The sequence below is a fragment of the Danio aesculapii genome, chromosome 5 (assembly GCF_903798145.1).
Source record: "Danio aesculapii chromosome 5, fDanAes4.1, whole genome shotgun sequence".
Taxonomy (NCBI): domain Eukaryota; kingdom Metazoa; phylum Chordata; class Actinopteri; order Cypriniformes; family Danionidae; genus Danio; species Danio aesculapii.
The window spans coordinates 60,671,147-60,688,311 of NC_079439.1; the positions used below are offsets into that span (position 1 = coordinate 60,671,147).

General features: G+C 37.4%; 2 protein-coding genes across 4 annotated transcripts in view; one reads left to right on the forward strand and one right to left on the reverse strand.

Annotated features, from left to right (window-relative positions):
- Window positions 1-6,514, forward strand: part of fer (fer (fps/fes related) tyrosine kinase) — a 69,220-nt gene extending 62,706 nt beyond the window's left edge. For both annotated transcript variants that reach the window (XM_056458601.1, XM_056458602.1), the window contains exon 19: window positions 17-6,514. In XM_056458601.1, coding sequence (XP_056314576.1) covers window positions 17-216 — 200 coding nt within the window. In that variant the 3' untranslated portion in view covers window positions 217-6,514. The remainder of the gene's footprint in view (window positions 1-16) is intronic.
- A 4,654-nt stretch (window positions 6,515-11,168) lies between these two features.
- pja2 (praja ring finger ubiquitin ligase 2) overlaps window positions 11,169-17,165 on the reverse strand; it is a 39,557-nt gene continuing 33,560 nt past the window's right edge. For both annotated transcript variants that reach the window (XM_056458604.1, XM_056458603.1), the window contains exons 8-9: window positions 13,918-14,033; window positions 11,169-11,657 (exon numbers count right to left, since the gene is read on the reverse strand). In XM_056458604.1, coding sequence (XP_056314579.1) covers window positions 11,535-11,657; window positions 13,918-14,033 — 239 coding nt within the window. In that variant the 3' untranslated portion in view covers window positions 11,169-11,534. The remainder of the gene's footprint in view (window positions 11,658-13,917; window positions 14,034-17,165) is intronic.

The following is a 17,165-nucleotide window of genomic DNA, read 5'->3' on the forward strand; positions in this document are numbered from 1 at the left end:
TATTTGTCTAATGTAGGTTACAGGATGTCCTGCCCGCAGAAGTGTCCGGACGAGGTGTACAGGGTCATGCAGAGATGTTGGGAGTACAAGCCTGAGAATCGACCCAAATTTGCCGACATTCAGAAAGAACTGGCCGCCGTCAAAAAAAAAATAGCCTTTTATCAAGGAGCTGGCTATAAAGGCCGAACTCATACTTCACATCCAGGTGATCCCTAATCTGCAGAAAGAAACACCAGGAATGTTTCGCCCTCAGAATCTCATGCAATATTGTACTAAAGAGAGAGTACTCGGTCACATAATCACTGTGTGAACTGCCTGCGCACCAGCTGTTTTGAGCCATTAGCATGGAGAGAGACAGAGAGAGAGCTCTCCGCTTTGCTCTGATGTCAAAATTATGCAGATTCTCCCTTTTTTTATTGTTTTGCTTTTTGTAACTGAGCAACAGTTAAGCTACGACAGACAGAAGGTAAGATATATGAGGTGTATTCAGTTTGCCGTCGAGTATTCCAGTGAAATGAGGGATAGTCCACCCCCCCAAAAAAGGTCAGTTTCATGTGCTTTCAGACCTAAATGACTTTTATGTCTGTGGAGCACAAAGAAAAATGTCTTTTTTTCTTCTTTTCATTTGTTTGTTTTGTGTTGGGCAAATTTAAAAGCCTTCAGGTTTGGAACTGTAAACAAATGATGACAGATTTTCCATTTTTAAGTGAACTATCCGTTTAAAATAGAGAGATGAATGTTGGAAAATGGACTTTCTGTCCATCTAATAAATCAATTAATTTCTTTTTTTTTAGAATCCTAAACCTGTTTGTGGGTTTGGGCAGTTTTATAGTCAAGTCATTTTATGTTTGTTTTACGTTCTTCGAGAATTACGGAAACCGAAATGTACAGATATTTACATAAAATAACTCATCCATTAGACTTTCCGAGAGTTACATTCCAACTCATCAAGCAATGAGACCAAATTCATGATACATTTACCCAAGTGCAATTTTTATGATCTCATCAGCAGCACAGATGTCCAGTCAGGGAGCCTTAAAGAAAAACCCAGACACACAATACTGCCAGCCTGCTTCAGACATGGACATGGACTTCCAAATCTCAGAATACTGCAACCACTCGCCTCTCAGCTGATGTTGAAAGGAACAGTTCAGCCAAAAAATTAAAACAGCTATCATTTACTTTAGCTCTGTGGTAAGACTGAAGAGAGACACTTACGAAATCTTCACGGAACAGTGAAAGCATATGGCGACTAATATGAACTCTTCAAATATATTGAACTGCTCTGTAATAGTGATTTATATGACTTTTGCTGTGAGTCTTAAGGCATAAGTAGATGTTCGCTGATGAATCTCTTTCACATCTATATTGTACATGCAGTGTTAAAGGGTTAGTTCACTCAAAAATTATAATTGTTATGAATTAGTCACTTTCATGTCACTCCTGAAACGTTTGTTCATCTTCAGTACACAATTTACGATTCTTATTTTTTTTAGATGAAATCCTGGAGCTCTCTCATCCTACATAACAGCAGGTCACGAGGCTTTAAAAATCCAGAACGGGAACAAAACACATTGTCAAAACATTCCATGTGACTTGGTGTGACGTTCCTGTGGTTGGACTGTAATCAAATGAAGCTCCAAGAACACTTGGGCACCAAAAAACCTGTAAATATGACTTTGTTCACCTATATCTCAAGTGTGTGTAGTAATTAACATACACACTGATCTAATGCAGAAGACATTGGTGAACAAAGTTGTTTTTAGAGTTGTTTTTTTGTTCCTTTTCTGGACTTCAAACATCTCTGGACCATTGCTGTCTATGGACAGCTTTTGGATTTCATCTATAATAATATTAATTTGTGTTCTGAACGTGAAAGAAGGTCTCTGTGGTCTCTGGAGCAACATGAGGGTGAGATATAGTAACAGAATTTAAAGTTTTGGCGGAGTGAATCCTTTAAAGGGACCACTCAAAAATCTAATTATGCTATTAATTTTCTTCAGGGCATCTGAGATGCAGTTTTGTCCTTCAGTTGACTATTAAAGGAGATCTAAAACTGTGGTTCTTGGTGATTCGAAAAAATGGCAGACACTTTGAGAGTCAGAAAACCATATAAAGGCATAACAAAATGAATATCAATGCCGTTCAGATGATACATTGTCTTCTTATGACCCAAAACAGTTGGTCTATGCAAGAAACGTTATGTAGAGATCATTATTATTTTTAATCCACATTCTTAGCAAATGGTCTTGAGTATGTAAGATCTGGGTTAACTAGGTATATGAATGAGAAAACAAATTAATATTTGGTTTATTCTTGTTCTTAGACTGTAAAAACAAAATCTAGGTTCCACACAATTCCTTTATGTTGTCTCAACACAAACTGATTAAGTTAACTTAATAATTTGTACAAATTTAAGTGGGTTGAACATAGAACAATTGAGAAATGACAAGTGGTCAAAATCACGTTTTCATTTGTTGAGTTATTCCACTAAATACTGAGTTTTTTATCTGTTCTGAAGTTAAAACATTGATCTTGTGTTGCCTAAATATCAACAGAAACATGAAAACGCTGCACTGTTCTGTCATTTAGACCCAATGTCATTTAATGTCATTAAATTAGCAAAAATGTTAATAGTGATTCACAGAATTACAAATCCAGAATATTCCAGTGGTCTCTTAATCCTCCACAGCTGATATTTAAACAGACAAAAAGTCATTGTTTTCTTTTATACATATGCTGTAGAAGACAGAATAAGCACAAGTTTGGATGTAGTTTTCCTTTTGTTTCACTCTCAGAAGTGTTTCTATCCATTGACTTGCATTTTATCGTTCACCAAAGCACCAGTTTCCAAGTTTCGTCTACAAATATTGTGATTTAGTTGAGTTTTTTTGCCTTTAGAAAATTACTTTTACGTTTGTTCATTCATTTGTTGAGTTATTCCACTAAATATAAAGTTTAACTGTTCTAAAGTTAGTTAGTTTAACTGTTCTAAAGTAACCTTGATCTTGTGTTGCCTAAATATCAACATAAACATGAAAACCTTGCACTGATCTGCACTGTCATTAAATTAGCAAAAATGTTAATAGTGATTCACAGAATCATAAATCCAGAATATTCCAGTGGTCTCTTAGTCCTCCACAGCTGATATTTAAACAGACAAAAAGTCATTGTTTTCTTTTATATAAGCTGTAGAAGACAGAATAAGCACAAGTATCATTCTGATCAACAATAGAACATCTGTTTGGATGTAGTTTTCCTTTTGTTTCACTCTCAGAAGTGTTTCTATCCATTGACTTGCTTTTTATCGTTCACCAAAGCACCAGTTCAGCCTTCTAAATATTCTACTTAGGAAAATAGTCACCTATATTTCGCATATCCTGAGCGTGAGTAGATTAATAGCAGCTTCTGCGTGAACTATCCCTTTAAGATTTGCACAGCTATATGAAGGAATATTTTCAGCAAATAACTACGTAAATTTTTGTCCGTCAAACTTTTCAATCGACAAATCACATTTAATAGTTGAGAGTCTTACTCTATATTTACTTTCACTGTGTTAAAAGATGAAAACTTGAAGAAAGAGTAGATGATGACAGCGTTTTAATTTTTGGCTGAATTTTCTCTTCCCGTTACAAACCTCAGAAAAAGCAACCAAAAGTGCGAGTCGTGTTTTCGTTTTTAAAGATCAGGTTTCTCACTCAAACAGCACTTGAGTTCTAATAGATTAGAATTTACACACAAGTATTATAGGTTGGGTTGGTCGGTGGTGTGTTTTCGTATTAAGACTTTTTCCACGTTGTTTCCCGCCATTTTTGTCAGGTGCCATTTTTCTGTTTATTCCCAAATTCTGCGGGCCGAAATAGACACGTCTTCAGTCTTATCAGCAACGTTGTGTTTTCCATAGTCACATAAATATGTCATTCCATTTACCCAAATAAAAAATGGAGTAGTGGTTTTGAGGTTTACTCTATGAAAGCATTCCTTTTTGTATTTTGTAAATACTTTTTTGTAGTTTCCGTAATGTAATTTCGGTAGGCATTTCCGGTTGTTTTTGTTTCCACTGCAAAAACTAACGATATTAGGAGATTGTGGATCTCTGTCAGCTTCAACTTTCAGCTAGAAGACCCCGAATCAGTAGAGCTCTAGTATTTGCACATTTGTAATACGTAAAGAGGGTCTCATAGCACAAGCAATAAAAATAAAAACGTTCACACTTCAATCTGTCACCATCACCAAAGCAGCTCAGAAGTCAAAGTATGTTTGATATATGCATGTGCCAATCATGCAGAACTACACACAAAGCTACTGTATAATACAGTTTCAATTCAGAGCCTTGCATGATTCACTAGTAGCTCCTGATCAAAATTATGTTAGTGTTTTATTATCGTTTTGTTTAAACTGCTGGTGAACGAGCTTTTTTTTAATGTTTTTAGTTTGTTTGTTTAAACATCAAAGCAATTATCCATAGTGTGTTGTTTGATTCTTTTTATTTATTTGAAATACTGTAATATTATTTAGCATTTTTAATCTTTTGCCTTTTTTTTTGTGTACCGTTCACTATAATTCCTTCTGTCAGCGTATTAAATCGAATGCCAGTATTGTTTAGCAATATATTAAAAATAGAAATTGTGTTATTCAGAAACCTAAAGATTTCCCTTTCCCGTGTCTGACTTGCACATAGTGTTCATGTTAATCTCCATCAGAAATTTGTATCGCTTGTAAATCATTCACATCTTGAGCTCAAAGTTATCTTAAAGGAACATTACACTTTTTTTTGGAGTTAAACAGTTGAGTTTTATCATTTTGAATCCATTCAGCCGATCTCCAGGTCTGGCGAGAGCACTTTTAGCTTAGCTTAGCATACATAATTGAATCAGATTAGACCGTTAGCCTAAAAAAAAAAAAAAGATGTGAAAATGTCCCCCATTTAAAGTTTGACTCATTCTGGCATAATAATTAGGGAACTTTGCTGCCGTTTGCAGGCGCATTGATATTAGACAGCGCCTTGATTATTATGCTGAGAGTATAGTTCCTAGCCATATCAACCTAGAAAATAGCAACTTATTTTCTGTCGTTCTTAGTACATGATGTAACAACAAAAGAGTTGAGTTTAAATCAAAAAATCCTCAAACTATTTTGAATTTTCTGTTTTTTTTTTTTTTTTTAATAAATGAATGCTAATGGTCCAATCCGATTCAATTATTTATGCTAAGCTAAGCTAAAAGTGCTCCCGCCAGACGTGGAGATCAGCGGAATGGATTCAAAAATGGTAAAACTCAACTGTTAATATTATAGAGGACTTAAAATAAGCCTATTTTCTAATGAAAGTGGAGTGGTCCTTAAAGAATAAGAATAAGTTTGTGTTCTCGGTCCTTTCCTGAAATCTTCTGCTCTGTGCTGGACTATTTATTCTGTGATGGAAGCCTTTTTTTATGTTCATGTTAATCTCCATCAGAAATTTGTATCGCTTCAATCATTCACATCTTGAGCTCAAAGTTATCTTAAAGAAGCACTACACTTTTATTTGGAGTTAAACAGTGGAGTTTTATCGTTTTTGAATCTATTCAGCCGATCTCCAGGTATAGTCGGAGCACTTTTAGCTTAGCATAGATAATTGAATCGGATTTGACCGTTAGCCTAAAAAAAGAGATGTGAAATGTTCCCTATTTAAAGTTTGATTCGTTCTGGCGTAATAATCAAGGAACTTCGCTGCCGTTTGCAGGCGCAATATTACACAGCGCCTTGATTATTACACCGGAATGAGAGTGTAGTTCCTAGCCATATCAGCCTAGAAAATACGTATTTTCTGTCGTTCTTAGTACATGATGTAACAACGAAAGAGTCAAGTTTAAGTAGAAATATTATCAAACCATTTTCCTTTTTTTTTTAATGAATGCTAATGGTCTAATCCGATTCAATTATTTATGCTAAGCTAAGCTAAAAGTGCTCCCGCCAGACCTGGAGATCAGCGGAATAGATTCAAAAATGGTAAAACTCAATTGTTAAAATTATAGGGGACTTTTTTTAAAAGTGAAGTGTTCCTTTGAGAATAAGAATAAGTTTGTGTTCTCGGTCCTTTCCCGAACTCTTCTGCTTTGTGCTGGACTATTTATTCTGTGATGGAAGCTTTTATTTTATGTTTAATGCACTTTTGGCCTTTTTTAATGCTCTAAAATGATCCCCTAATATAAAACTGCAAATTAGCGTTGGATCAGGTGGCGATCAACTCAACAGCGTCTTGAATTGATCCACGAACAAAAGTAGAAAAGCGACACTGGACGTTTTATTCTTCACACTAGTGATTTTGTTTTGTTTTCAGTCCCTGTCAGCTGAAAAGAAAATATGACTAGATAAATGGTTGACATTTAGAAAGCGGGATTCCTTTTTTCGTGTAGTTTTTCTTTTCATCTGTCTCCGTTTGCTCGTAACACCTCTCTGATGGACATTCAACTATAACAATGTCTGCTCATTGTTTATATTGTACACTTGCAATAAAGATTTTTCAGTCTTTGAACTTGCTGCTCGAAGTCAATTATTAAACTTGAGCTCAGTAGAATAGTAATAATAATCAATGCAGGGGAGACAATCTGTCAAAAGGATGCAAAGACCTTCAGGTCAAATGTAATGTTACATGAGCTGCTGGCAAATGTCTGAACATAAAAATCGTATTCTTTACTAAATATAATGAGAAATATAACAGTTATAACCTCAGTCAGCCAGCATTTATCATCCAGGACAATGTTTAAATGAGTACAGTTGTTTCTGACTGGTCCAGCGTTGGCTTGTGATCGGTTATCCCAACACAATCTCACGGCAATTCGTAACTTTTTGATTTAGTGGCTAATTCATATGAATTCGTATGATCTAATTCGTACGATTTAGTACGATTTGCTCATCCCCCAACGACGGTTGGGTTTAGGGGTGGGGTTAGGTGCCACACCTCCTTTTTAAAATCGTACAATTTCGTACGAATGAACTCATACGAATTTGTACGAATTAGCCACTAAACTGACAAACCGTAAAATACTTACGTTTTCTCGTGAGATCAGGCTGGTTATCCACAACAAAATCCTATAAAGGAAAACCCAGCTTGAAGTCTTTGGATTTTTATATGTACCACATTTAGGGATGGAATTTTTGACTGCTACGAAAACTGATAACTCTATTTGGAAAAATGATTTACATTAGCAAAAACAAAGAGCAAACAAATACTGAAAACTTTGAACTGATCTTTGAACTTAAATCAACTGTTTTCTAAGCACCATTTTCTTTTAAATAAATAAAATCTACTGCCTGACCAAAAAAAAATTATGAAAAAAAGAGTGAACATTAACCAAAATATCCATAAAATAATAAAAAAAAAAGCGGATCAACCAGCAGAAATAATACATAACGTAAAGAAAATGGCTTAATGTAGTTATTTGGCAGGTAAAACTAAACATAGCATGTATCGTGCATCTCTAATAATATTTTTGGGTTGCTAGGTTAAACAATTTATTTAGATGCTCTGAAAAACAAACAAAAGATGTTTAAATATTATTCAGCACTTAATAAACAAAATATTTTCATTTAAGTTTTTAAAATTGAAATATTGTCATTGACTCCTACACAAGGCTGAAAAGAAAAGGTTGTGCAGAACGTCTTAATATGGAATTGGTGAGAGCGAGGATGCAAAGAGGGAATGAAGTCCGATGCGGTACAGAGTTTGTTGTTGTCTTAGAAATAAGATATCTTTGGATGCCAACAATGTTGTTCTGTGTGGTCATGTGGAAGAAATAATGCTCCATGATGACCAGATTCAACACTATGTAGAGCTAAAAACCGAGATTCTGCCTAGCCAAAGACAAGGAAAGAAGACAGAGTTAATGTTATAAAAGGCCTGTGTAATTAATCAACACGCAAAATGACTTGAGTTGGTTTTATATTCGCACATTCGGACTTTCTCCTTAATAATATAATTTTATAAAAGTATTATTTGCAAACTGTAAATAGCGAAATCATATTAGCAGCCAATGACTATCAGTACAACATTGTTTACAGTCAAATAAACAGTTTTAATTTTGTTTTCAAGTCACATTTGCAGGTTACTTCAGACTGAATATTCAAAGTGCCGTGGTAAACAATATAGGGAGTGTGTCACAAGTTGTCACTGAATGAATGTGTGAATATAAAACAAATTTTACCTTAATAACTTACACTTTCACGTTTCATTCTTAGCATTCAGTGTCCGCAGTTTAATTCAACATATGTAACTATTTTTGCTGAAATCATTTCTGCAATCAGAAACGAGTAATGTGTATGATTCAGCATAGCGTGAACTTACCTGATATAACATGAGAACTGCAGAGTCCAGCATTTCTAATCAGGTTGTCTCTTCATTCAGCTCCCTTTTAGCCAAAGACGTCCGCAGTTGGCATTAAAGCAGTGTGGTGTGTGGTAAAAGTTAAGTTTTCTATTTTTGGACTCGAATTTGGCATCCTGCCGCACAACATGACATCTTTACTATTGCAGCTAGTGTTTTTTTTCAACCGGGGGACCCGTGTGACGTCGGTTGGTAATTGGTCTATAGGATGTGACAATACAGGAAAGGCCTTCTGAAGCAAATGAATAAACCTGGATGTTATCATACAGGAAATCCCTTAAGCTGCGGTCACACTGCACTTTTCTCCCCATAGACTTCCATTCATATGCATGCGAATGCGTCAGACTGGAAACGCAACCTCGTGCGACAAGTTTGCCAGGTCGCTGCATTGGAAAGTTCAAGCTTGGTGAACTCTGACCTGCGAAATCGCATCACTTGACTGCTTGAGACCAATCGAGGATCAAAACATGACCTCTGATTATCATCATGACCGGTTTAATCCCGCCCTTTATGCAGCGCCGTACAGCACAATTTTGCAAGCTCAAACTCTAGTGTGACCGCAGCTTTATATGGTGAGGGTGTGAATATGCAAATTATTAAACCTGGACGTGATAATACAGGAAAGCCCTTATAGGGTGAGGGTGTGAATATGCAAATTAATAAACCTAGACGTGATAATACAGGAAAGCCCTTATATGGTGAGGGTGTGAATATGCAAATTAATAAACCTGGACGTGATCATACAGGAAAGCCCTTATAGGGTGAGGATGTGAGTATGCAAATTAATAAACCTGGACGTGATAATACAGGAAAGCCCTTATAGGGTGAAGGTGTGAATATGCAAATTAATAAACCTGGACGTGATCATACAGGAAAGCCCTTATAGGGTGAGGATGTGAGTATGCAAATTAATAAACCTGGACGTGATAATACAGGAAAGCCCTTATAGGGTGAAGGTGTGAATATGCAAATTAATAAACCTGGACGTGATCATACAGGAAAGCCCTTATAGGGTGAGGGTGTGAATATGCAAATTAATAAACCTGGACGTGATCATACAGGAAAGCCCTTATATGGTGAAGGTGTGAATATGCAAATTAATAAACCTGGACGTGATAATACAGGAGAGCCCTTATACGATGAGGGTGTGAATATGCAAATTAATAAACCTGGACGTGATAATACAGAAAAGCCCTTATATGGTGAGGGTGTGAATATGCAAATTATTAAACCTGGATGTGATCATACAGTAAAGTCCTTATATGGTGAGGGCATGTCTTTACAAATTATTAAACCTGGACATGATAATACAGGAAAGCCCTTATATGGTGAGGGTGTGTCTATGCAAATTATTAAACCTGGACGTGATCATACAGGAAAGCCCTTATATGGTGAGGGTGTGTATATGCAAATTATTAAACCTGAATGTGATCATAAAGAAAAGCTCTTATATGGTAAGGGCGTGTCTACGCAAATTAATAAACCTGGACATGATAATACAGGAAAGCCCATATATGGTGAGGGTGTGTATATGCAAATTTAACCTGGATGTTATAATACAGGAAAGCCCTTATATGCTGAGGGCGTGCATATGCAAATTTAACCTGGACGTGATAATACAGGAAGAGACACTGTTTGCTGCAGAGCCACTTGAGCTCCAGCGAGGTGGAGCTTGAGCTCTCGCTCCTCCTCCTATAAGCTGTTTTAATGTGTACACCCACCTTACCCCTAAACCCAACCCCCAGTGACATCAGAAGAAGTGCAAAAAAGGAGGAGCTGGAGCTCAAGCTCCCCCTTGCTGGAGCTCAGCTCTGCCTAAGTGGCTCTGCAGTGAGCACCACTTGTACAGGAAAGCCCTTTTATGGAGAGGGCGTGTCTATGCAAATTAAACCTGGATGTGATGATACAGGAAAGCCCATATATGGTAAGGGTGCGTTTAGGCAAATTAATAAACCTGGACATGATAATACAAGAAAACCCTTATATGGTAAGGGCGTGTATTTGGGGGATACACTAGGATTAAGACCAAATTAATGTGCTGTGCATTAACAGAAATTCAGAATGAGATGATTTCCTGTGCCCATAAATCCATCTAATCTAATGATAAGACATATAAGACCCATTGAGTATGTTGAATCAGGACAAGATTGACATGCCATTAGTGAAAAGTGCCTACAGCTGCTCTAACCGATCACATTCAGCCAATCAAATCTACTAATCTCTCTTTTTTTATTATTAAATCTGCTAGATTACGCACACATTAACAGCATCTTTTAAATACACATACTGTAATAAATCTAATTGGCACGATTACAGTAAACAAATCCTTAAGAGTCTGCAATAATAAGGTCATTTTTAAACATGAGGTTTCAGTTACCCAGCAGCCTCACACCTGCCCTTTTCTTTATTATTCAGTGCTGCTGATTCTTTCCTCCACAGATGCCGCCTCTAAATAACATGACATTGTGCCGTTTATTGCAAAGGCAATTGGCGCGTATTCAAAGCCATCTCATATTTATAGTCCCCCGCCACAATCGCGCTCCCCAGTTCAGACTGTCAGCCTCACACACACTCACTTCTGCAAAGGATAATGCTCCCGAAGGTGCTTTTGTGAAAACTACCCATTCAGCGGACATCATTTGGATGATTTATACAAATACGTTTATGAACTACGGGGAAATTTACCGCATGCTTATTATCATTCCCATCCAGCTCTAGAAGTTCCAATGCAGCTGAATGAAGCGTGAAGAGAGTTAAACGCCACAGCAGTCATCATTTACACACTGAATTGATGAAAACACAAGCGTTCTTTAAACCGAATGGGAGCTTTTATTGAGGGATTGCGTTTGGTAGTTTGACTTGACATGACACGCGAGATGTTACTGTAAATACATGTTATCGTTTAGCCTGGATGTACAAAAACATTAATTGAAACATGAATAAATATGCTTCCTACGAATATATATATTTATATAGGCATTCATATTTTCTCAGAAAATAAGTTTTAGTTTGCCACGTTAGGACCATGAATTGCAGCACTAGGTTAAAAGGAATCTGAATGCTAGTTCAGGCTGCTGCTTGCCAGCAAGAAGAGATTTTAGATGGGAATTTGTGTGTGTGATTATTACTGGGATATCTCTCTGCGGGATGGTTTTGATTGAATTACTGTTGTTCAGCACGTTCCTCCGGATGCGCTGTGAGTGGATGGTGGAGTTTCTTGTTCGGAGCTTAAAGACGCAGGGTCGGTGGTCACTGCCGGGGTCAGAACGTGGCGACACACTGGACACGTGCCAGACTGAAAAATCACAGATAAGACAACAAGTGGTTAATATGATTTAGTTATCACATTATGAATGTCTGCTCCTTAAAGTGATAGTTCGCCCAAAACTCAAACTTATGTCATCATTTTTGCAATAAGGTTCAGATCATTTACAAAGAAGTTGTAAAATGTTGGAAACCTGTAACCATGGACATCCATAGTATCTGCTTTTTTGTAAATCAAAGGTTACGGGTTTCTAGCATTCATCAAGTCATTTTTCGTGTTCAACAGAATATGATGTGTAAATGATGACTGAATTTTTTATTTTGGGTGAACTATGATTTCAAAATGGTGTATTTTAATAATAACAATGAAAAAAAAAAACATGTTAGTTGATATTACAGGGTTCCCACTCTTTCATAAACAGCTGATTCACGCACTGATGGAGAAAAGATTCACTTTTCTGCAGAATTTCTCTCCAACCCTAATCAAATCTCAACTAGCTAATCAAGTCTTCAGGACTACTAGAAAGCTACAGGCAGAGGAGCTTGATCAGGGTAAGAACTAAGCTCTGCAGACTCCAAAAAAAATGTTTCTCTTACATAGACTTTTTTTAGTCTCGTTTCTAGTCCAAATATCTAAAAAAAAAATCTTAAATCAAGAAGCATTTTGTAGACGAGCAAAACATACAGGTTTGTTTTAAGAAATACTACAATCAAAATTAAGTGACTTAAAACTAAATTATTTTGCTTACCCCACTGGCAGAATATTTATCTTATGTCAAAGGGAAAAACAAAACTATTTTGCTTAACCCATTGGCAGATTATTTTAGGCAATTAGAAGGATACAAAGTTAGCATTAGCTCTACTATAAAAGATCTGGGTGTCATATTAGACAGCAACTTAACTTTTGAAAATCATATATCCCATGTCACAAAAACCACCTTCTTTCATCTGAGAAATATTGATAAGTTATACAAAGTATCCATCTCAGATGCAGAAAGCTAGTTCATGCTTTTATGACTTCTAGGCTGGATTAGTGTAATGCTTTGTTCGCTGGCTGCCCTGCATCCTCTATTAACAAACTTCAGCTAGAACAAAATGCAGCTGCCAGAGTTCTTACCAGGTCTAGAAAATATGATCATATCACCCCAATTTTATCCTCCTTACACTGGCTGACTATTAAGTTTCATATCGATTTTAAAATATTACTTCTTACCTATAAAGCTTTAAATGATCTAGCTTCTGTTTATCCAACCAACCTCCTGTCTAGCTACAATCCAACCCGCTCTTTAAGATCTCAAAACTCAGGGCTTCTGCTAATACCTAGAATAGCAAAGTCAAGTAAAAGAGGTCGAGCCTTCTCATTTATGGTTCCTAAACTCTGGAATAACCTTCCTGATAATGTCCGAGGCTCAGACACAATTTCGCAATTCAAAACTAGTTTCTAGTTATTCTCTTTATTCTCTATTTCCACCTGGGGATACTCATCCCGAGGCCCCCAGAGATTATGCAGTGCCACTGAAGTGATCCAAGACCTGTGAAGAGATGATCCTAATATTTCCACATTCCCAGACCAGGTCGTAGCAGCTGCTGTGGTGGTCATGGAGGAGTAGAGAGCCTGAGACTGATTCCTGTGAGATTCCAGGGACCGCAGAGTCTTCGCTGACTTCCTGCGTTCTCCAGCGCCTAGACTGCAGCTCTCCACAAGACATTTTGCCATATGAGAAATGGTCGTGCCTGACTGAGCCAGGTTTCTCAAGGTTTTTTTTTTCCTTCACTTTCACCCATTGGTGAAGTTTTTTTCCCTCGCCAATGGCTTGCATAGTTCGGGACTTGTAGAGCTGCGCATCGATGGATTACTCTTCAGTGTTTGGACTCCCAGCAGTGAATATTAAAACACATTGAACTGAACTGAGCTAATCTAAACTGAACTTTAACTCTGAAAACTGAACTACACCGTTTCAAATCACTATAATTTTCTATGTAAAGCTGCTTTGACACAATCTACATTGTAAAAGTGCTGTACAAATAAAGATAAATTGAATTGAACTATTTTGCATGATTTAAAGAAAAAAAACTCTAAATTTTGACATATTTATTTAAACAAGACAATATGTTGAAAAAGCTTCTTAAAAACCTTCTTAATTTAAGAATATTTAGATATTTGTTCTACAAAAAGACATGTTGCAGTGCAGGAATGAAGACCTCAAGGGCCAGAGCTGAGTTTTCTTAGGAGTTACATATTTTTTTTTCTTTTTCACAAGCTCCAAGAAAAAAAACCCCAAGAAAAATACCTTTCTGAGCCAGAGAGTGACACAGAGTTTATGGAACATGTGGCGGCACGGCAGCAGGGTGGCAATCTCATCTTTGACGTATTCACAACAGCAGATGGCACAGCACTGCTCCTGTTCTGCACAACCAAAAACAATGTGTGTGTCAATGCTCCATCCTAAACCTACAACACCAGAGCAAATATTTAAACACGTCTCCATCTAGTCACGCACACATCCAATTCTTCATTTCAGTCATTAAGGGGTTGAAACTACGGTTATTCGATGCTTTCCAAAGCAGATTTATCACCCCAAATGCATTCAGGTCATAAAGCTGAAGTGGGACATTAGTGTGGCAGTGTGAACGTCCCAGCATTCATCACAACTGTTGAGTTTTGTGAAAAACATTTCATATCTGGAGTTTGAATTGCATAAAAGGAATAAACATATTATATTAATGGAAGAAAAGCGTTATTAGACATCATGTTCTATTATTAGGCACATTGGTATTGCTTAATTAACTTCAGAATCAGAATTAGAAAGAGCTTTATTGCCAGGTATGTTCATATATACGAGGAATTTGTTTTCGTGACAGAGCTTCTACAGTGCAACAGGATAACAGAGACAGGACAAAAAACAGAGAATAAATATATATATTAAAAAAAAAATAGAAGTAAGTAGTGAGTGCAATCATACAAATTGACAAGTGTATGTATGTGTTTATTAATATATACAACATTATATGTGCAGCTGTTATGTGCAAATTGGCATGTAAAGTGTGTTGTTAAATAAGTGTATGTGTGTATAAAAGTGTATGGCAAGTAGTGATGTTGGTTCTTGAGATGGATTGCCTGAGGGAAGAAACTGTTTCTGTGTCGGGCTGTTCTGGTGCGCAGTGCTCTGTAGCGTCGACCAGAAGGTAAAAGTTCAAAGAGGCAGTGTGCTGGGTGTGAGGGGTCCAGAGTGATTTTGGCAGCCCTTTTGCTCGCTCTGGATAAGTACAGTTCTTGGGGAGTAGGAAGGGTTGTACCAGTGATTCGCTCAGCAGTCCGAACTATTCGACGTAGTCTTTGGAGGTCGTATTTAGTAACTTTAACCCTAACTTGCCTTTAACAAGCAGGACACCTCTTTATTTGGTGAATGGATAAAAATATATATATTTGTAAATATTCATATGTAATAATATTAAACAAATATACAATATTGAAAACTTGACTTGTTCCTTAATAATCTATTTCTGACTTAAAGGATCACTTCACTCCAAATTTAAATTCTGTTATTAATTATTCGCCCTCATGTCGTTCCAATCTCGAGACCTTTGATCATCTTCAGAACACAAATGAAAATATTTTAGATGAATCCACAGAGCTCCCTCATCCTCCATATACAGCAACAGTCCTGATACATTCAAATCTCAAAAAGGGACCAAAATCATTGTTGTGGGCAGAGAGGGAGAGGGGCACTTCTGTGTGCCAAAAAAAACCCTATAAAATAAAAATACATTTATTTAAAAAAAATATTTAAATCAATTTATTTGCCAATGTCTCCCATGTCAGGTCAGGATATACATTTACTACATGCAATATAAATGTTTGACTTAAATGGTAATACGTCCTGTTGACCAAAGTAAAAGTGCACCCTAATGGCCTGATGAGGAAAAGAGTAAATAAGTGAACAAAGTCGTTTTTACAGTTTCATATGATTACCGTCAAACTACCGTCACAGTCAAACCACAAGTCACATGGAATGTTTTTGGTTCCTTTTCTGAACTTTGAATGTCTTCGGACTGTTTCTGTCTATGGGGGGTGAGAGAGCTCTAGGATTTCATCTAAAATAGCTTAAACATTTCATTTGTGTTCTGAAGATGAACGAAGGTCTCAGAAAGGAGAGAATTTTCCTTTTTGGGTGAACTAATCCTTCAAAAAAGGACTAAATTGTAATATACTGGAAGGAATAATTATTGACCATCTAAACCATACCATTTATATACAGTTGAGGTCAAAATTATTTGCCCTGCTGTGAATTTTGTTTTCTTTTTCAAGTATTGCACAAATTATGTTTAACAGAGAAAATGAAAATTTTCACAGTATCTCCTATATTTTTCTTCCGGAGAAAGTCTTACTAGTTTTATTTTGGCCAGAATACGTTTTATATTAATTTTAATAAAAAAAAAAAAAATAAATAAAGATAAATATTATAAGCCCCCTTAAGCCAGGGCTTTTTTTAAATTTTGCGACCCCCAAAATAACAATGCCAGTGACTCGCGAGCCGCAACATCCTCAGAAGTGGTCATAAATATACAACAGTTGCAATAGGCCTACATACAGTACAGTACAGTAGGCCTGTATAAACATGAGCATATTGACAACACAAAAAAGTGCAACAGTCTAACAACCACTTCAAGAGTTCACACTTAGATATTGTTTGACAACTGTTAGCAGGTTTGGCATGCTGTCCCGGGAGAGAACCCTGAGCTCGGAGATAGGTGAGCCCAGGGCTCCCGCCTGGTCCATAGAGCATATGCGGGGAGTACGAGATCAGGTGGTTCTCGAGAGCTCCCCGTGGTAAGAGGAAGAAAAGGAGGAGAAGGGGTGGATGGGGGGTTTCTTCGGAAAACGAAGATAAGAGAGTAGTTCTAGCTAGGCTACTTATAGTGAGTTGGGGTTAATCTGATTGGCTAACTAGTGAATGTAAATGAGTGGCCAGCTGCGGTCAATCATATCACGTGCTCCTCTCGAAATTAGTTTGAAAACTTCACTTCAAGAGTTCACACTTAGATATTGTTTGACAACTGTTAGCAGGTTTGGCATGCTGTCCCGGGAGAGAACCCTGAGCTCGGAGATAGGTGAGCCCAGGGCTCCCGCCTGGTCCATAGAGCATATGCGGGGAGTACGAGATCAGGTGGTTCTCGAGAGCTCCCCAAAATGCAGGAGACTCGGGACAGCAGCCGTGTATTCGAAGAAACTCCCCAAAAGGCTTGGATGGCTATATCCGGCTGCTGGATATAGTGGTTTTTCAGAAGGAAAGGTAAAGGGGGCTCCTGTGGGAGCAAAGGGTGATACAGACTCCTGCGGGAGCCCGAGCAGGGTTGGCGTGGGCTATGAATACTCCTGCGGGAGTATAGACTCTGGGAGACCCCTGCGGGGGTTAGAGCCATGGGGTGGACAGGAATCCTGCTGGGGTAGTAAAAATGGGGAAGGGCAAGTGAGGACTCCAGCTGGATAGTGGGGGTGAAGGGGGCTGGGGTGGGGCATGGACTCCAAAGGAGTGAA